General features: G+C 46.3%; 1 protein-coding gene across 2 annotated transcripts in view; it reads right to left on the bottom strand.

Annotated features, from left to right (window-relative positions):
• Positions 1 to 21179, bottom strand: part of TMC5 (transmembrane channel like 5) — a 58862-nt gene that overhangs the window by 11759 nt on the left and 25924 nt on the right. For both annotated transcript variants that reach the window (XM_025046125.1, XM_015588590.2), the window contains 12 exons: positions 20751 to 20923; positions 18329 to 18415; positions 14175 to 14274; positions 13160 to 13247; positions 12514 to 12762; positions 11242 to 11393; positions 9361 to 9505; positions 8270 to 8425; positions 5821 to 5972; positions 3204 to 3282; positions 2309 to 2406; positions 848 to 943 (listed from right to left, as the gene is read on the bottom strand). In XM_025046125.1, the coding sequence (XP_024901893.1) occupies positions 848 to 943; positions 2309 to 2406; positions 3204 to 3282; positions 5821 to 5972; positions 8270 to 8425; positions 9361 to 9505; positions 11242 to 11393; positions 12514 to 12762; positions 13160 to 13247; positions 14175 to 14274; positions 18329 to 18415; positions 20751 to 20923 (1575 nt within the window). The remainder of the gene's footprint in view (positions 1 to 847; positions 944 to 2308; positions 2407 to 3203; positions 3283 to 5820; positions 5973 to 8269; positions 8426 to 9360; positions 9506 to 11241; positions 11394 to 12513; positions 12763 to 13159; positions 13248 to 14174; positions 14275 to 18328; positions 18416 to 20750; positions 20924 to 21179) is intronic.

Genomic DNA, 21179 nt, shown 5'->3' with positions numbered 1-21179 from the left:
AAAAAAAAAAAAAAAAAGATGGAATCTGGGAATGTAATACACCCAGCAGAATTTGGGCCTTCATTACAGCATGTTAAAATAAATAAACTAAAATAGTCACTGGCTATTATTGGTTTGAGTTTCTAGGTGAGCCTGTCAACGATTCGACGTAACTAGCTGGCTATTCCCAAAACACAGAAGCACATGCACACACGCGGGTACACACACAGTCGCTAAAATGGTCGCAAACTCCAAAGGCTCCAGAAGCACCACGTCAGGGAGGGAAGCAGGCCGGGTAAAACTAAACGGCCCTCTCTGTCTGCCTTTATTTTCCCACTTCCGGCAAGACATGGGCGCAAAGTAAAATTTTCTACCGTGAGAGAACTAACAGCTTAAAGACAAAAAGAAATGGCGCATCCGCGCCGGGGGGAGAAAATATTTCAAGGTGGGGGGAGTGGCAAACTTGAGCCCAGCTCAAGGCCAATGTTACCATAATGAGAGATGATGGTCCAGAGCTTTCCTTTATTGGAGAAAAGCCAGAATTTTTAAATTTTATGTGAAATCTCCTGATTTTTAAATATTGGTGGTTAACTCAAATGTTTAGAAAAAGCATTGCCTGGGATAAGCGGAACACACCTGCAGGCTGGCTGTGGCCAGGGGGGCTCCAGCAAGTTCTGGTCCCTGCTCTACATTTGTTCTTGCCCGAAGTCCTCAGAGAGGAAAAGGGACATACATTCATGGTTCTCAGACTGGGCTGGATTTGGTATCGCCCATGCAGCTTGGAGAATAACAGATTCGGGGGCTTGCTGCCAAAACTCCAAGTCCACAGTGGGAACCACTGGGAACAATGGAGATTCTCAAAACTCACCACACCAGGGTCTGGGCGTAGATCAGTTCCAGGACGTTCCGGGCAATGTCAAACTCCTGTAAGCCGAGACTCTTGATAAACTGCATCCCAATGATTCTGCAACAACATGCTGAGTTTAGTAACCAAACCATTCACTCCTTCAAAAGATTCCCCACAATCAACCAAGGAGACCCTCACCAGTTCGGAATAAACTCATAAGTCCCCTGACAAATTTTTGAAAAGTTCTAAGTATAAGCATGTTTTTAAAGACATAATTGAGGGAATTAAGGGAAAATGAAATTAACACAATGCATTCAAATGGGGGTGGGGGTGGGGGTGGTTCTGCTAAAATGGTTTTTAAAAATTCCAGAGAACATTTGTTACCTTATTTAAACTACCCCACCTATTATCTCGTTTATACAACTCTTGGCTTGGCTTCTTAAACCTTATTTTCATGACCAAATAAACTCAGTACCTCCTAACGCAAATAAACTGATATTTTTTTTCCAATTTTTGATTATTGCTATTGAATTCATGGTGTGTCCCTGTTTCTAAGATCACAAGGAGGAAACCAAGATCCTTATGTACTGTGAGGAAACTGATCACTTTTATTTCTTCATACAAAGAAGTTGCCAATAAAAATTACTTTCAAAAACAAATAAACAAAAAAAACCCTTCTCATCTTTTACGTCCAGACCCCAGACAGAAGCTGAGACATTTTGGCATTCGATGTACCCACTGGGGAAAAAAATCATCACTGTGTTATGTCATCTTATCACTAGAGCAGCTTGCAAAATATGTAAATGTCTATAAGGAATGAGATGCTCACCATATTAAAAAATGAATAAAAATTTTAAAAAAATGAATAAAAAAATAAAAGGGAACTACACATGGGCCAGTGATGACACTGCCTGACTTTTGTGCACCTGGGTTCTAAAATAAAAATTGGTACTTTAACTAAATTCAATTAAATGAATCAAGAGATAAACCTATACATACTGGCATGGAAAGGTGGCAAGGCAATAGATTAATAAGAGCAACCTCCACAGGATTTTACAGTATGAATCCATTTTTATCTCTGAAGATTATTTAGTACATATGCACACAGGAAGCAGTATGTGCATCAAAAAATCTGGAGAAATAGACATTAGAATATTAAAATTAGTTATGATGGAAAAGATCTCAAATGGCTGTGTTTGTTTGATTCTAGAACTTTTTTTCTTTTTTTTAAGAGAAGGTTCGAAAGGGCCAACTGAACCAAATAAACTTTGACAACAGAACTGTCAGATCAAGGTGAAATTTCAGTTAATTCAGAAATTTCAGTTAAAAAAAAAACCCCAAACACAATATTCCGAAGGACGATAGCCAGATTTAGAACAATGCACATTACAGAACTGAGGGACCCATACTTCCTGCTCAGTCAAGGAAATGGCTCTGGCTACAAATCCAATTACTAATTACTTAAGAAGGACAAATATTTACCTCCTCAGGAACTCCCCCAGGAAGGAATCCGCTAAGGAGAACACGAAATCCATCAGAAGGAGCCGGTAGATTTCCTGGCCAATGAGAGTTTCCCAGCACTGCAAGACAAAGAGAGTCTGTAGGCAACAGGGGCTATTGCCTCCGCTTGATTTCTATTAGTTCCCACCACTCCGTGCTCATGGAGACGTAGCTGGTGGTTCAGTCTGACCCAGCCCTCGGGGCCCCAGAAAAGCACACCCACTCTTGGCAGAAATGCATCATTAGGCCGAATCTGTTTTCAAAGTATTTATTCCTTTACTATGCTCCTTCTTCTCCCATTAAAGCCTGCTCTCCATATACACCCAAACTTTCCATTCTCACTCTCTCTCTTTTTAATACTTTTCATCTCTGTCTTTCCTATGCTCTCCAGATCCCATTACTCAGCCAGGGCAAATCAGTTTCTTTGGGAAAGTAGGAGGCATCGATGGTGAATAATGCTCTACTCCTTTGCTTATTAACCATATGAAAAATCAATTAATATCTGCTTAAGAAAGCGGACTAGAGGTTTAGTGGGCTAGTACACACTGGAAGTTCGAATTAGTCAGTTTACGAAACTGGTGGTCATTTACCTCTGCGGAAAGTAAGTGCTATGAGCTGATAGACTGGGAAATTGAAGATTTGACCGAACGAAGAATGAAAAGTTTTGGGTGCACAGCCCGAGGAGGGATAGATAGATAGATGGAAGGATATATGAATGGATGGATGGATGGATGGATGGATGGATGGATAGATAGAAAAAGAATATGATATCTGCTCTAACATCACGAGCAGAAACTGTTAAAAACTTGAGAAATTCCTCCCTGGTGGTCAAAAGCTAAGAAACCAAAGTTAAGGCAGAATGGCACTGAAGTCTCACCGATTCGCCAGCCAGGGCCACAATGTTGAGCCAATAGTAACAAAGAATTCCAATGATTGATATTTTCAGAAAGATGTTTCTAAAGAACAGAAGAGAAAACAATTATTATTACCTTCTGTGGCTGTCATTAGAGCCAGTCTCCAGTGTTTCCTTTGGGGCACATGGTAGGATGAAATTCCTGACTTCCCCCTGCCCCGCCCCATAGTTGAGTGGGGCCATATAGCTACCTCTGGCAAATGAGCCGTGAGCAATAGTGAGGTGTGTCCCTTTCTATCACTTTGCATCACTTCTAGGCTGGAGCATTTAAATGCCAGTAAGATCCCCCAGGACTCACTGTCTTCCCGCTGAAAGGGCCGTCGGCAATATTCGAGATGGTTTCTGCTCTCAGGCTGGATCCCTGCATGGCTAACGTGAGCAAATCCCCCTCCCCCCACCCCTACCCCACCACCAATGGACACGCAGCATGAGCAAGAAATAAACCTTTGTGTTTTAAGCCACTGAGGTTTGGGCAAGGAGAGATGTACGTTACCGCAGCATAACCTAATTTATTCTGACCAATATACCTTCGTCTGCTGCATCTCCAAACTATCTGATCTCATTTCTCATCGTAATATCGTAGCCGTACATACTACTCGCTGGATGCTGGTCATAGACTGTACACTGCGTTAAGCACTTCAATGAATCACCTCTCTTAATCTCTACGAGTCGATAGTATTTTATGCCTATCTTAACTACGAAGGAACTGAAGCTCAGAGAGAGGAAATAACTTGGCCAAGGTCACACGGCTTGTTAGGCGCATGACAGATTCAAACTGAGGACCTTCTTCTGATTCAACGGCCTGAGCTGTTAAACTCTGTCCCTTTGCCTAAGTCAATACCTGCTGATTTTGACAGGCCTTCAGGATTGGTGTGCCAAGAATCATGTGTCACCAGACAAGTGGTTCTCAAAGTGTTGCCCCCCACCAAGCAGCAGCATTAGCCGTGAACTTGTGAGAAAGGCAACGTTTAGGCCCCACCCCAGACCTACTGAATCAGGAGCTCTGGGAGTGGGGCTTAGCAACCCCTCCAAGGAAATTCCGGCGCACCCCGAAAGTTGAGAACCACCGTGCTAGATGCCATTGTTAAGGAAAGGAACTGGCTCTGTCTTATTTAATGTCAGGTCCTCAACTTCTTGCCGACCCTCTAATCCCACTACCACCATCAGGATCTACCGGATTCATAATGGCTTAGTAAACCGGGATACTGTGATTTTAAGAAATAGATATTTGGTCTTCGTCCTTGTTTGTGGCACTGAGCTCCTAAAACCCTTGGAATTTTCTAAGTGAGGAGAGCAATAAAGGTGTCTTTTGTTATGTGGATGAGTGACTTTTGACCTGCACCTAAGAGGCTGGAACTTTTGTCTTATTCCCTGACCTCTGCAGAGGGGAGAGGGGCCGGAGGTCGGAGGGATGGGCAAGGCCCAATGATTTCGTCAGTCATGCTTAGGTAATGAGGCCTCCATCAAACCCCAAAAGGACAGGGTTCGGAGAGCTTCCGGGTTGGTGACACGTGGACATGTGGGGAGACTCTTGTCCTTGGAGAGGACGCGGAAGCTCCACGCTCCTTCCCTGTACCTCGCACTACGCATCTCCTCCGTGTGTCTATTCCTGAGCTATATCCTGTCATAATAAACCGGTGATCCAGTCAGTAAAACGGTCCTCTGAGTTCTGTGAGCCACGCTAGCAAATTCACAGAACCTGAGGAGGGGGCCCGGGAAGAAAGAACGGCCAGTGCACAGGTCCAGAGGCGGGCATACGGTTTGGCATGTTTGTGAACAGTTAGGCCAGTCTGGGAGTACGCTGAGGAATGGGGAGAGGGACCGAAAATGAGGCTGGAGAGATGACCAGGAGCCAGACCTCGGAGGCCATGATAAGGCAAAGGCTCTGGAGCTGACCAGTATAGAAACTCCCCCTGCATGGTACACCCTATTGTCAGAAACACCACGATGACCAGGAGCCGGACAGGAAACTAGCCAAGCAGCAGCAATAAGGACACGATTCGGCCAGCGTTAGGTAGGTTCTGTCTACCAAAACCCTGAGGTCGCCTCTAGCGCATGCAGCGCCTTTGTGGGAATCACAAAAAGGTACCCCCCTCCCATCTCTGTTCGGGTGGTTCCATCATAAAAATGTACTTCTTCCTGCCGCTGAGGCCGTGGGTACCGGTCTGACTCATGGAACCCCCGGATGATGTCAGTCTCCACGCAGCTCCTCAGCCGGTAACCCTCACGGGGTGCTGCATCCTCAGCAGATCTTATAACTGAGAACAGTGCTAATCCTCAGGCCGGCGGCCACTGCAGATGATAAGCCATCGAAGACAAGCTTATCTTCTGCAGTTGCCGTCATCCTCAGGCCGGCAGCCACTGCAGAAGACAAGCAAAAGGCAGGCGAACTCCAAACCCGTTTTGTCTCCTGGCTCTTTGGATTCTCTGGCCATTAACCCGCACTCTACAAACACACTATACTCTTGACATTCTTTCTGGAAATCGGAGCTTGGGTACTTGAACGTAACCCTTTCTAACTCCTACGCCACCTCCCTCTGTGAAGACGGAGGGTGGCGCTGGGAGTGACGCGCACACCCACCGGATCAGAAGCATGTACACCTCCTGCCGCGGCGTCTCGTACCGCTCCACCAGCCTGAAGGCCGAGTAGAAGCGTGGCACAGCCAGGTTGATGCAGGACACGACGAAAGGCAGTAACAGCACTGCCCCGGGGTTCCTGTGGTTCTCCAGAAACTGTAGAGGATGGAGGGAGAGAATCGAGATGCCCACTGTGCACGGGACCCCTCTCTGCCTTGCTCAGCAGCCCCCCGTGAGGGGAAGACCCCAGAAGTAGCTCCGGTGAAGTCAGCTATTATGCCGCCGGTTATTGAGTGCTTATTCTGGGCCAAGCATTGCCCACATGACTGCAGGAAGCCTCACTGCAGCCCAGCAGATGGGCATTTATAGACTTAACTGACAGGTAGACTGAGGTACAGAGAGGTGAAGATGCTTGCCCAGTGTCACCCAGCTAGAAAGTGGCAGATTTATCCAGGTCTATCTGACTCAGGAGCCTGAGCTCCAATAGCCATTCTGTGATTTTTCCTTCCTTACCGAGAGGTCCGGGGCAACGAGAATGTGCTCCCTGGCTGTGGGAGCAAAAGCTTGAGTCTATCGAAGCTACAGCACGAGAGTTCCCATCCCTGGCCCGACCCTGCCTGCGTCTACCTCCAGATGGTTTTGAAAGCACCACTCAAATTTTGGGCGTTATCTTCGAAGCCAGCATAACAAATTTTGTCCCCATATTTCTAAACTGCAAGGTCTGGGGCCAGATAAATAGCTTCCCAGAGCCTCTTTTCCCCCATCTGTATAATGGAGGGATTGTCACGTGGTCCATAGAAACATTGCAAGAATTAAATGAGACCAATAAGGCTAAGTCTGGCCCCTCAATGACACAGCTGGGGCACCATTCACATGAAATTGTAGTTGCCCATGAACGTGACCTCTGGAGCGGTGGAAAAGGTCGATGCTGGCTGGCACCGAGCAGATGTCTGAACAAAGGGGATGATTCCGCTTCTACCACCCTTCTTCCTTCCTCCTTCCCTTCAGGTGGGTGTGGAGAAAACCTTCCGGGTGAAGAAGAAACTCAGACGTCTTCTTTACACCTACTGCTGCCCGGTCACGGCTTCTGCCCCGGGCAGGCAATGCCAGGCCCCTGAGGACTGCGACTCAACTGCCCCTGTTTCAGGGGACATCTTAATATGCTTCATGGCAAACGCGTCGGGCTGTGTAATCCCACGCACCTTCCCTTGCCGGCTTCTCCTTCACTTATTCATCCACCTGGTTGAGCACCTACTGTGTACCAGGTATTGGGCCAGCTCCCTGGCTACCATCCTTTGAAAAAACAGATGCATACACAGGTATTTCCAATGCTGCATGTGAAGAGTACAGAAGAAAAGCTTGCAGAGAAAGAAGCACCGAACTCAGCCTGGCGAGGGTGGTGGAGATAAAAGAAGGCTTCCTGGAGGAAGCGACGCCCGTGCTGAGGTTTAGAGGAGGAAGAGGAAGAGTTTGCAAGATGAAAGCAAGTGTTGAGATGTAGAGGGAACTGCATGTTTCCCATCTAGAGGTGAGGAAGAGCATGAGGTGTTCAGGAAACTGTGGACGCACCATTTAGTGTTGCTGGTGTGGCATGTGGGTGGTTGTGGGGCGCTGAAGCTAGAGATGTGGGCAGGGGTCAGATCATAAAAGATCTATCAGTCATGCCATAGAGGATAGATTTTATATTATGGGTAATGGGAAGCCATTAAAGGAAGTGACATTATCGGACCAACCTGCACCACAATTCTAGACTTAAGCAAACTGGCTACAATTAGCCCCATTTTACAGAGGAAAAAGCTGAAACCTACAGAAAAACAGTACTTCGCCTAGACCACCCAGCTAATTAATCTCAGAGTTCATATCATTAAAAAAAAAACAAAAAAAACGAGCACCACCACCGACCACCAAAACCTAACATTCTTTCATTACTCACAATACCAGGCACTGAGTAGACTCTCCACATAACTTTTCTCTGGCCCTGACTGCATGCCTACGAAGCCAGGTATGATCACTCCCATTCCACAGGTGAGGAATCTAGGGCTCAGAAAGGTTGATTCCCTTGCCAGAGTCCATCAGATCACAATACTTACCGAGTGTCTACTCAGTGCCGGGAGCTGCGAGAGGCGTCAGGGTTATCATAATAAAGGAAGAAACCAGAACTCGACCCCAGGTCTGTGGCCGAAGTTCCCACCTCTCCACTAGCCCAGAGCTTTTCAGTCGAAGTTGTACACGTACGTCAGCTGGGGACGTTGTTAAGATGCAGATTCTGGGTCCACAGACCAGGGAAGGGACCTCGGATTCTGCATTTTTTAACAAGTTTCCAGCCGATGCCATTGCTGCTGACCGCTGACCTGGTTTGAGTAACGGGCTCTACTCTGCTCTCCCCTCAGCTCCCCGTCTCTTCACCCGGTTCTCTGCGCTCTGGACTCTCGTCGTCCTGCCTCCCCTGTTACCTCTGAGTTGTTCCCAGCCAGGTAATAAACAGCTACACAGCAAGCAACAGCCACTCCAGTAGAGACCACCCAGGCAGCCAGGTGGGCAGACAAGCGGGTCAGCCGCTGATTGAGTGTTAACTTGACATTCTCCTGACGGATTTCTGACAGGTTCTCCTACAAACACAAGGAAGTCGAGTTGGCCCACAGACCCCTCCCCATTGTCAGCGAAGACATCCCCCCAAGTGAATACTCTCCATTTCCAGAGACACACACCCACCCCAAATCCATAGGTAAGAGAGAGGGAAAGTTCATGATGAACATGGATGAAGGGAGACCCACGGGAAAATCTCAAACGGGCAAGAACCCCCATCACTGAACCAAACGGCTTTTCTGTTTCAGAGGAACAGACAGGACCAACAAGTTGGGACTGTGCTCTTGAGCAAAATACTGAGGTCATGAAGTTCTTTCCTGAAGAATAAGAAGTTAACATCTACAGTCCTCCTGACAAAGCCCCTTTGTTTAAACATTCTGCTTGCTCTCTCTTTTGGATGGTTTTTTGTTTTTTTTGGTTTTTCCTGTAAACCATGGTATCTCAACCTGGGTACCATTGACCTTTGGGACCAGGCAGGCTACCCTGTGCATTGCAGGATGCTTAGCTGCATCTACCCACTTGATGTTAGTAAAAACCTTCCAAGTCTTCGGACATTGTCACATGTCCCCTGAGAGGCAAGACTGTCCAGGGTTGAAAAACCACTGGATGAAAATTTAAACCTGGAACTACGAGCTCAAGAAGTCTTTACATTTACTATTTTGATATAAATTGCTAAACTGCCGTCCAGTGAGCCTCTACCAATTACAAAGCCACCGTGCCATGTGGAAACGTCCATCTCCCTACACCATCACAAACACCCGGCATTATGAATATTTTTCTGGGTTTGGGGTGGGTTTTTTTTTTGTTTTTTTTTGTTTTTGTTTTTTGTTTTTTTTTGCCAATCTCACGGGCAATAAAAAAAATAATGCGTTATTACTTTTTTAAAAAGTTACTGACACACTGAAGGAGAGAAGAAGACAGTCCAGGGAAGGTGCTGAGATAAGTAAGCTTGCCTTACCCTTATTTCGGTGCTAAGATTCTTCTGTTTCAGCTTTACAGCTTTTTCGTGAGTGACAGTGAAGTCCCAGCAAAAAATAAGTTTAGTGATCCCTCTGGAGTAAATGTGAGGGTTGATGAAGTTGTTCCGGAAATACCTGGCCATACTAGGGAAGGCAGAAACCAAAATACCCAAGGGTTATTTGAACGAGCATTGGTAGAGCAGGGATTAAAATGGACAACAACGACAAAAGTCCTGTAATTAATGGTGAAAGGCCACATGAAAGAGCTAGCTCCAAGTTCTTCTGGGGACGATGCGATTGCAAACATAATGGCTAAGTGCACTGGCTTCAGAATCTGATGGGCCTGACTTACAATCCTGGATTGCTGGCTGGGGGATCTTTGTCATTTTAACTGGGCGGAGCCTCTGTTTCCACATCTGTATAATGGAGATAATAATACTACCCACCTCATGGAGTTACTATGAGAAGTGTGTTAGTTTCCTGTTGCTGCTGTAACAAACCGCCCCAAACCTAGTGGCTTAAAAGAACACAATTCGTTCTCTTACTGGAGGTCAGAAATGAGAAAATGGACCTAAAATGAAGGTGCTGGCAGCGGGGGCGTCCTTTCTGGAGGGTCTAGAAGAGAATCCATTTCCTCACCTTTTCGGGCTTCTAGAAGCCGCCCGTACTCCTTGGCTCGTGGCCCCTTCCTCTCTCTTCGGCAGAGTAGTGCCTCCCACTCACTCTCTGACTTTGACCCTCTTGCCTCCCAAGAAGAGGGACCCTTGTAATTACATGGCCCCCCTGCCCTGGATCATCCAGAATAATCTTCTCATTTTAAGGCCCTTAACTTAATCGCACTTGCAAATTCTCATTTGCCAGGTAAGGTAACACATTCGCAGATTCTGGGGATTAGGATGTGGACATTGGTGGAGGTCAGGCGGGGCGGGGGTGGGGGGAGAGGTATTATTCAGCCTACCACAAGAGTCAAGTAGAGCTCAGACCAGTAAGCTCCCGATAAAGGCATCTGTTGTTATCATGAGGGTATTAGGAAGACTCAATGAAATCGGGCCTGAGATAAATAAATGCTGAGTAAAATGGACAACTAACGACCTTTCTAAAAATTTCCACCACTGCGTAACAGCAGCTTAGGAAGCAATTCCTAGTTTGATAGGAGAAAATAAAATCTCATTTTACTCTGAATTATTGTGCTGCCAGTAAGGTTGTTATAGGCTGAATTGTATCCCCTAAAAATTTGTTTATTGAAGTCCTAATCTCCGGTACCTCAGAAAGTGACTGTATTTGGGGATAGGGTCTTTACAGTGGTAATTAAGTTAAAATGAGGTCATTAAATTAGGCCCTAATCCGGTATGACTGGTGTTGTCATAAAAGAGGAAATTAGGACACAGACATGGGCAGAGGGAGGACCACGTGAGGACGCAGGGAGAAGATGGTCATCTACAAGCCAAGGACAGAAGCCTCAGAAGAATCCAATGCTGCCGACACCTTGACCCGGGACTTCTAGCCTCCAGAACTGAGAAAATAAATTCCTGACGCTTATGCCTCCCAATCTGTGGTACTTTGTTACTGCAGACCTAGCAAACGAATGCAAAGGTCAAACATCTGTACGCTCCCTCTCTGATGATTGTCAACTGACAATTGTCCATCCGTGTCCTTCTGTATATATAACTACACGAGTCTTTGCATGCTTATGTTCGAACTAGCAATTTCTTTAAAAGCACACAAACCTCTCTCCTCTGCCGAAACTCGTATTTTACGTTGCAGAACAAGGAATGATCGACAGATTACAAAGAAACTGTTTCCTGGGTAACTCTGGAGTCCCTTGAATTTTACCTAAATCTAAAAAGAGCATAGAATCCAGAAACGCACACTGTCCATACCTGAACAGCAAACTGAAAAGGCAGATGACCAAACAGACTCCGATCGTGAAGATGTAGGCCAGCTGCATGTGGTAAGATGCGCCACCGATCCCGTGCCGGATTGTAGAATTGGTGTAAAAGCCATAGTACATCACCGTGTCCCTAAAATAACCCTGAAAGGCAGGGACCATAAGCCCTAGGTCAGATGAGTCTCTTGAGAAAACGATGAATGACTATGGTCAGCACAGTTGACCTCTCTCATCTACGCGAAGCTTGGACCAAACAATTTAGACATTTCGTTTGCCAGGAAAGGGGCTCCCAAGGTCACTGAGAACCTAGACATTTTATCAGTAGACTCTCAGAGCTGGAAGAGAATCCCAAACCAACATAACTTTACAATAGAGGGACCGGTTGTCACCACTTGGAAAACCCGTCTCAGTTCGCAGGCCTAAGTTCGCTGGTGGCCAGACACATTTGGCACTCGGACTGCAGTTTGTTGATCCCCGGTCTACAGAATATCAATGGCAGAAATCTCTTCTAGAAGGTGAACTCACAAGGCAGGGGCTCCGTGCCTCAATGAGCAGCTGAGTAAATCAGTTACACTTGCTACTAAATAGATACCCAATAGATACTCTATATAGATACCCAAGATACATAGTGAAGCAGAAAATGTCGCAAAGCAAGACTTGTAGTGTCCTACCTTCTTTTTTATTTTGTCAAAGAATGTCTGTCTGTCTGTCTGTCTACCTACCTACGTATGTATCTGTATTCGTATAGGCAGAAAACCAGTGGACAAAGATACCCTCTGAACTGGGGAGTCGGACAAGGGAAGAAGGGTAAAATGGACTTGTTCTTAGTTTGTTCTCTTCTATAGTAGGAACTTTTCAAAAGGAGCATTGTATTTTGTAGAAAGAAAAGGTAGATCTATGAACACCAATACGAGACATCTACCATCTATTAGGTTAAAAACTCAAGTCCTAGGCAATATATCAGAATAATTCATCTTTTGTTAAAAAAGAGAAAAGGGTACACGTGAACGTGCGTCTATGTGTCTACATGTGCACAGCGAAGAGGATTCTGAGCAATAGAAGCTGTTATCTTTGGAGGCAGAAATTCTACTGCATTGTCCAGCTGCTGCTTTTGAGCGGAGCCAGAGGACAACATTATTTAAACACCCACTTTCCCCATCGGCTGACTCCCAGGAAAAACGAGAGGTCTGGACCAGTGGCCAGCCAGGCGTGTCTCTGGGTTTCTGAGGTGGCGAACGCCAGGCTGGGGAAATGGAGAACTTACCGCCCCCGTTAGAAATTCCAGTCCGGTGAACTGGAGGGTGTTCCTTTCGGCCACGGTTAACTGAGGGATTATGAGGAAGCTGAAGGTCACGATGAACGAGAAAATGTTGAACTTCAAAAGCCACCTCAGAAAGTTGAAATAGGACAGGACGCTGGTTCCAAACTTGCCTCCGATGACTTTGAGCGTCTTCTGCCACAGGCTGACGGAATCGAGCAGCTCCGACAGGCCGCTCCTGGGCCTCCGGTACGCCTGGGTTAGGACGCAGAGCACGAGGCTTGACGGGCCCTCGACAAACGTCTACCCATCAGGTCCCACCAGAGCAAAAAAAAACGGCTGCTGTTCCTTTGTAAACGTCGCCTCATTTGATCTGCGGGAACCACCCCCTAACGCGAATGCTATTACCACCTTCCCAGGTTTGCCGAAAAAGGTGACGCTCGCAGTGGCTAAATTGGCCAAATAACTTGGACCTTCGACTGCCCACCTGGTTTCCCCACACCTGAACTGACCCAAGTTCTATGGCTTTCAGTGAAACAGCCTTGAATTTTGATGCCTCTTCCCTGTGGGTCCCCTTTCATCCCCACTCTTCCATCTCCCCGTTTCCACCCTCTGGTGCCCATTTTGCTGACTGCAGTCAAGGCTGACTCACCAGTGAAATGGAGTTCAGACACTGAGCACAGCAGCTGAGTTCAAGGGTACGATGGGGCTGCTTGCTTTTCTCTTTGTCGACCATTTTCCTGTGGCCAACGGCAGAAGGAAGAGAGAGATACCAAGGCTGTGATACATTCCTTCCCCAAATATTTACTGAGTGCCTAGGACGGGCCAGGCACGGTCCCAGGAGAAGAGAAAGAGCCCAATTTCCCTGCCTCGTGGAGCTGACACCCTCGTTAGAATAGAAAGACAATAAACAATAAATATAACAACCAAATGGGTAAATGATGGAATATTAAAAGGTGATTTGCATTATGGAAAAGAAAATGGAAAAACAGAGCAGGCGGGGTGGGAAGCCTGTTACAATTTGAATAGTGTGATATTTGAGCAAAGTCTTGAAGGAGGGAAGGGGTGAGTCGTATGGAGAAGGGACTGTCCCATGCATAGGGAACGGGTAACTCAAAGCCACTAGCAAAACAGGATGGCTGGACTTCTCTATTCCAGGGTCCCATCCCACACTGCAGTTAGCCGTCATGTCTCTTTAGAATCCTCTAGTCTGTGACAGTGTCTCAGCTTTTCCTCATTTATGATGACCTTGACAGTTCTGAGGAGTCCTCGCTGGGTATTGTGCAGACTGTCCCTCACCTTTGGTTAGACTGGAGTTACGAGTTTAAGGAGCCTGCCAGAGAGGGGATGCGTCCTTTTTGTCACATTACCTAACTCCGGGGATGTCAATCTCGACCACCGGACTGAGGTAGCATTAACCGGAATTCACCTCTGGAAAAGCTACTTTCCCCCTCGTCACACTCTACTCTTTGGAAGCTGCTCACTAAGCACGGCCCACACCCCAGGTGACAGGAGAGAGGAATATCCACGCAGATCATGCGGAATTCTGCAGAAAGATGGTCTCTTCTCTCGCATTTAATTTATTTCTTATCTTTCTAAGACGGGCAAAAGTAGGTGATTGAGGTTCGTGTGAAATCAGGGACAGAAGAAAAGCTTCCGGGCCATACCTAAGGTTCCGTTTCTCTTCCATGGTCCTCGGCTGATTCCTGATGGCTTTCATTCTGTCTCTAGATGTCATGGCTATCAGAGATGCAATTAACTTTTGTCCTGTGGGAGAGAAACAACAGAATTCATCTTTTGTCCTTTCCCAGGATAACAGCATTTTAAAACCTGGCGCTGAGGTTAGATTATGTTTTCAGAAGAACACAAGGAAAGAAGGACCTAGGGACTTAGTGACCTCCAAAGGTTAGAAATAAAATTAGACGACAGCGTGCATCTGTGTTAAAGCTCAAAGCCAAAGCAAATGATACCTTGCAGGCAATTCCAATTTAGTGTTTTTCTTTCCCATGACAAAAATCCTTTCCCATGGCCAACGAGAGTGTGCAGTTCGGTCAGCCTCTCTCTCCTCTACCTTCTTTCCAATTCTAGACTGTTGTCACATGCTCCTCCACCCCCTTGGAATGACTGCCCCCTCCTCTCCTGCTAACTTACTGTCCCATTTTGGATCAGGGTGGCAGACACTATCGGTGGCCTACCCCAAAGCCATGGCTCCTTTTTTTAATAGAATCTCAATTTTGTTTAGAAATCTATGTCTCTCCCTCCCCGTGGCCCTGAGAGTCTGAGGGTGGGACCTATCTCCAGGGACAGGGGACAGGTCTCGATGAGTCCAAGCCAACCCTGATGGCCCTGTCCCCCTTGCAGGTGACTGACTTAGGCACAGGCATGTGACACGATGCTGGTCGCCATGGCTCCTTTTTTTAATAGAATCTCAATTTTGTTTAGAAATCTATGTCTCTCCCTCCCCGTGGCCCTGAGAGTCTGAGGGTGGGACCTATCTCCAGGGACAGGGGACAGGTCTCGATGAGTCCAAGCCAACCCTGATGCCCCTGTCCCCCTTGCAGGTGACTGACTTAGGCACAGGCACGGGACACGATACTGGTCAATGTTCTGTGTGCGTGTGGCAGGGGGAGTGTCTGCTGAGGAGCTTCCTGGCAAAGATTTCTTCTGTCTCAAAAAAGCAAACCTCAAAAAACAATGAAAAGACAGATCTTTCCTCTTCCGGATGTTATTATGTCCACATGTGACACCCGGGACTGCTGCCACCATGTCGTAACCGTGAGGAAGCCATCTGGGTGGCCGGCAGGGGCAGCCAACAAGGCAGCACGCTGGCTCCCTGGTCAAGCTATTGAGCCAGAGCCCCTCACTTTAATGACATACTGTAGTTGAGGTGGAGGGACAGTCCCCAGGAGAGGGCCACCAAATCACTTGGCTGAAGACGAGGAATTTGCACCTCTCCTGAGAGGAAAAGGAGAGGAGACAGAGAGGAAGAAAGGAGAAGGAGGGAGGAGGAGAAAACGAAGATTCGGGGAGACAGCAGCATGACAGGAGATACCCCAATCTTCACTAACGAGACTAAATCCACAAAATAGATTATTTTTCCTCTTAGAAATCACCGAGAGAGGCTGGACTTCACCCCTGAAGTAGTATCGGATGAAATAAAAACAACATCCAAGAAATCAAACAGTATTTGGCCTCAGGAACAGAGAGGCAGGGAGCTCTCAGCAAAGGCCCAGTTTCGTGGTGAACTTGGCAGTAAGAGGCATCCCATGCTGCCAAACCCAGGATGGGAAGGAATTGAGCCAAAGCAGGACGGGACAGTGGTTAAGGTGTCAGGTTTGCGAATCAGGCAAACCTTATCTGCCAGATCACTTTATCTCCCTGAACCTCAGTTTCCCGCATCGAACAAATGGAAATGACACACCCGCCCCGCACAGGTGTGGAGTGTGGGGGGTAAATAAAATTAAATGCGATGGATAACAAAAAAGGAAATGCTTGGCAGAGCGCCAGACACGTGAAATGAGCTTGATGAAGGTCAACTCCTTTCCAGGTGTTAGAGGCTCTAGGGTGACTCTTTCCTAGGTCCCTAGCATCCTCAGGTCATCTACCGAACCTACTTAATGTCTTAAAACTAAAAACCCCGAGGGCCACTTGGAAGCCTTCTTTGCTCCCATCCTCCCCTGGGCCCAGTGTCTCACTACCTTGAATATTGTCATGTGAAGTACAGGGAGTGTCTACGCCCACACTTTCTGGGCTACGAAGGGTCTGAGAAAACGATTCATTCAAAGATGATGAAAACTGTAACGACCGCTTGGCCTTTTTGTCACTCCGGTGACTGCCCATCTGAGGGTCTGTCACATCAATGTCAGACGTGGATGAGACCATGCTGAAGCTGGCGTTCACCAGCGTCTTTTCTGGCACGATCCGATTTGAGGACAGATGCCTTTGGACCTCGGGTGGAACATCCTCGACCTCGATGACGATTTCATTCACTTGGTCATCAGACAGCATCTCTCGCCCCCTCTAAGTCTGGGGCCCCTACAGATGTCACAAAGCGGTGATGACAATCACAGAGGGATGCCCCAGTCACATCTTTTTAAATGCCAGGATGAGACTGCCAAAGCCAGCCCCCGCACAAAGCACAACATAACTCCCCATATCCACACCAGAAGGGTCTCCTAGGAGGAGGTGTGTTTTTCTGACCAGAGTTCTGTCTTGGTAGCCAGGTAAGAAACCAGAAACAGAATCCTTCATTAAAGACAATGGGATTCTAGAAACAGCCAGCAGAAATTCTTCTAAATGGCTCGTAATCACAGAGAAGGATTTTCTTCTTAGTTTCGTGCCTCTGGCCTAAAACATATATTTTACATTCATAACTTGATATACCAACGGGTTTCTAGTGAGCCCATTATTATCTCCTAATTGCCTTGGGTGGCCCACCCTGGTATTTGTCCGCCTCCCGATATCCATTCCCCACTTCTGTCCCTCTGGCAGAAGGCTCCTTTCCTGTCCAGGCACTGTGCCCTCTGAGGGTTCAGGGGGGTCCTCTTTTACCAGAGGCCCCAAATCTCTTGCTGACTAGATAGAACAGTCTGATGAAATTTAAAGGCATTTCTTTACCCCAAGAGTTATAGCCATTCTCTGCTCCAAGTGGAGACTGATTATGTCTCCATGGTTTTCCCTCCCAGGTAGCAACAGCTAACCCTTGTGGAAGATACATGCCTCCTTGAGAAGGATCTTAGGAATCGGGTTAAAGTTTATCATACAGGCTAGGGGGCCGGAAGGCGAGAGCTACTGTCGTGTTAAGTCATGGGGCCCCTCAATTTGCGTTACTAGACTGAAGATGCCGTAGGTTTATTTCTCGTTGTTCACAGATACGCCTCTAGGTTCCAGTACGCCCTGGCCTCTCTCCTCTGCTGCTTCCTTTTTCTCTCTCTGTCTTGGCCTCCGATCAGACCTTCATCGCCATACACGGTGATCCTTACAGAGCTTCCCAACTGATTTCAAAACCTCTGGCCTTTGCCTGTCTGACCGCTTTACACGCCACCGCTATTAATAATGATATGGCGATTCCGAAGAATTTTGATCGATGTGTCACTACCTCGCTAACACGTGTATGAGCAACAGGATGGACACGTGACCCAATCTTCTTTCTTCCAGGAAAAATGCTTGGGCCATGTGTAGGCACGTGCCATGAATAGGGCTGGACGGCATTGACTAACAGACCCGCAGAGAAGAAAGACTCCCTAATGAGCCTGCAGAGCGGAGGGTGTGTGCCTAGGCCTGCTCCTGGTCATGCTCCGTGGCCTGTGGAGAAGGCCTGTCTGTGGTTAAGACAAACGAGGTGAAGCTTAAATAGAAGCTGAGTCAAGCGCAGGAGAGAAATAGATGGGAAAAAAAAAAAAAAGCAGAGTTCGGGTAGCGCCGAGCCCCTGGTGTCGGGCTCATGGCCCCTGCTTCTTGTAACTCGTTCAACAAATTAATTTAACAGATATCTCTGAGCATCCACCGTGTGCCAGGCACTATGCCAAAAAGTAATTCTCTCTTCAGTTCTTTGTTTCCCCCACATCCTTCCCCCCACACGAGCCAATAAATTCACTTTGGGCCAGCGTATGTTGGATTTCTGTCACTTGCAACTCGGAGAGTCCTAATGAAGACACCCTGACATCCAGAAAACACTCTGCGTGTCTAAAAGAAAACCCTGTTATAATACATTTAGGAAGTACTGCTCTGGCGAGGCCAAGGGGGAATGGCGATGTCTGCATTGCCTTGAACGTTCCTTTCCCAGCTTTGCATTTTTCGTCACTGTCCATTTAAGCCTTACCTTGGGGTGACTTGTGCCAGTCACTTCCATACAGTGGGTTTCCATAAGCTGGGCCGGGGCTGCTTTCACCCACATACGCAGGGTTCACTGGAAAGAAGAGGGAGAATACATTGCCGTGAATCCTACATTAAATATTACTGAACACATAAGGGTCAGTAAGACTGAGACCTTGACCTTGAGGTTCTAACAGACTGATGATTAAGCACTTGGGTGGAAAATAGGACACAAATATGGAAACAGTGCTGGTAAATACAAACAGCCTCAATGGACGGTTTTCATTTGACTACAAGCCATAGTTAAAAATAACTATTGCACTGAGGTCCAGGACATACCTATACACACAGAACTAAAAAAGTTTTACAGAACAATACTTTGCTTAACTAAATAAACAGCACCCTGATATACTCTTATTTTTTGCCATTCTTTTCTGTTTTATTTTTAAAAATTAATTTCATGACTCGTTAATGGGTTACAACTCAGAGTTTGAAAAATACTTGCCTGGGGTCAGGGAGGGATGAACAGGCAGAGCACCAAGGGATTATGGGTAGTTAAAATATTCTGTATGATAGCATATGGATGGATACACATCATTATACATTTGTCCAAACCCACAGAATGTCAAACACCAAGAGTGAATGCTGATGCAAACTATGGACTTTGAGTGATCATGATACAGCGATGTAGGTTCATTGATGGGGGGGATCTTGAGAATGGGGGAGTTATGTATGTAGGGGCTGGTGGTATGTGGGAAAGTTCTGTTGCCTTGCTCTCAATTTTACTGTGAATCTAAAACTACCCTAAAAAGTCTTCATTTTTTAAAAAATTAAGCAAAAAAAAAAAAATGCTTGTCTAGATTATTATAGAGACTCCTTCCAGTTCTAGCATTTTACGATGATGTATAAATGAATTTGAAATATGACATTATTTTCTTAGGGACAGAGTCCAGTCTTGGCACCTACATGACAGTGTTACATTTCAATATATTTTTATTTAACCCATAGCAAACATTACAGGCTAAACTCCTCAACAGAGAAAATGAGCACTTTTCGATGGTGACGTACACAAAAAATTACACGGTGGGACGTTCTGGGACTTCTTGCCAAGGATTGATTCCCAGTTCTGCCACTTACTACTGTGTGCCCTTTGGCATGTTACTTAACCTCTCTGAGCTTCAATATCTTAGTCTCTGAAACAGAAATATTTTTTTTTTTATTAGGCCCCATAAAAAGTCTCTCTAGGCATTTCTTCCTTGTTGCCTTCCCCCATTAAACGTTAATACCACAGATAGACTATATCCGTTCATGTCCAATATGAGTATCTATCTGCACTTTACATATAAAATGAGAGATTTTTTTTCCTGGCATTCAATACATTTTCAAACCTTGGGATCGATTTTGCTCCATTGAGAATTCCCGGCATAAGGTTTGGAAGAGCCCAAATGAATGTTTTCGGTGCAAATGTGTAACGATCAGTGTCTTTCATTAGTGCGTGGCAATGCATCCCACGCCCTCCTCTCTTCCCCATCTGCCCCCTAAGGGCTGAGCCAATCCTTCCTCTGCAACCAACCAGCTCTTGGGGCCCTCATTCTGTTCCTGGCTGAGCACCCACCCTTTTCTGGCCCCGGGGGCTCTGAATTTCTATAACATTGACTTGTGTGTAATAAGCTGGCTTTCTCTACGAGCAACATGTCCCCCTTTCTCCAAGAAGATAAGAACTGGTAGCATTTCCTTTCTCTCCCAGAGCTAAACCTTTACAAACAGCAGATTCGGAAGACTGACGCGATTTTTTACACGTTAATAGTCTGCTTGCTAATTTCCTTTAGTTTTGATGTACCAGTGTTACCTGCCCACTTGAGTTTCAAGCAACTTGAGGACAGAGCTGCCTCTTACTTCCCTTGTTCCCAGTAGGTTCTGACAGATCCAGACGGAACAGCTTTAGGATACGCTAAACTGAAGTGGCCACTGGCAGCATGCAAATCGAATCTAGCCCAACAGTGATTTTTGTTTGCCAAGTTCAGTGTTTTTACTTTTATATTATCATTTTGGAGCAGGTAAAAATTGCATAAAAACTCAGATTTTTCGCTTCTGTAGAAAAATCTGAGGACCTGGTCACAAGGAGCCCACAATTCCGCATACCCACAATTCATTGAACCTGAACATCGACTACGTCACATAGCACAGAGCGTACACGCCCTGTTTTTCACAACCCCTACCTGGCTTGCTCTGATAACTGATAACACTGCTTCTTCTCTAGACAGTGAGTTCTCAACCCATGTAAAGCAGGTGTGCGAGCGGGGAAGGATAAACCAATTCTTCTATTGATGTAAATATTTAATGACTGCTCCCTTAAGTCCAAAGATATGACTCTCACCTTCACAAATGCTTCTTCCTAAGATATGACTCTCACCTTCACAAATGCTTACCATAGCCGCTGCCAGGAGCACCTGACACAGAGTGGCCGTATGGATTGCCCATCTCCATGGATCTCATTTCAATGCTTTCGGGGTAATACTCATTCTCTCTCACAAGGATGCCTAAGGGGCCATCACCCCCGTGATGAGATGAAGGCTGGATTGAAGATGTTTGGCTGAGCACCCTGAAATCCAAAAATAATGAATCGATATCAAGGATCGTAAAGACAATAAAGATAGTAAAGATAATCATCCATCCATCCGTCCCACAAATGCCAACTGAATGCCAAGCATATGTTAGGCATAAGCTAAGGGTGAGGACACAAAGATAAAGACATGCGTGTCTACCCTCAAGCAATTCCCAATACAATCTGGTGGAGCTTCTTAGATACAACCATAAGCAATTATAATACGAGTAGCAACTAATGAGTATCAGAAGAC

This window comes from Pteropus alecto, unplaced genomic scaffold (genome assembly GCF_000325575.1).
Source record: "Pteropus alecto unplaced genomic scaffold, ASM32557v1 scaffold34, whole genome shotgun sequence".
Classification (NCBI taxonomy): Eukaryota; Metazoa; Chordata; class Mammalia; order Chiroptera; family Pteropodidae; genus Pteropus; species Pteropus alecto.
Note: the sequence above shows the minus strand (reverse complement) of the source record. Positions and strands in the feature narration are given on the sequence as shown.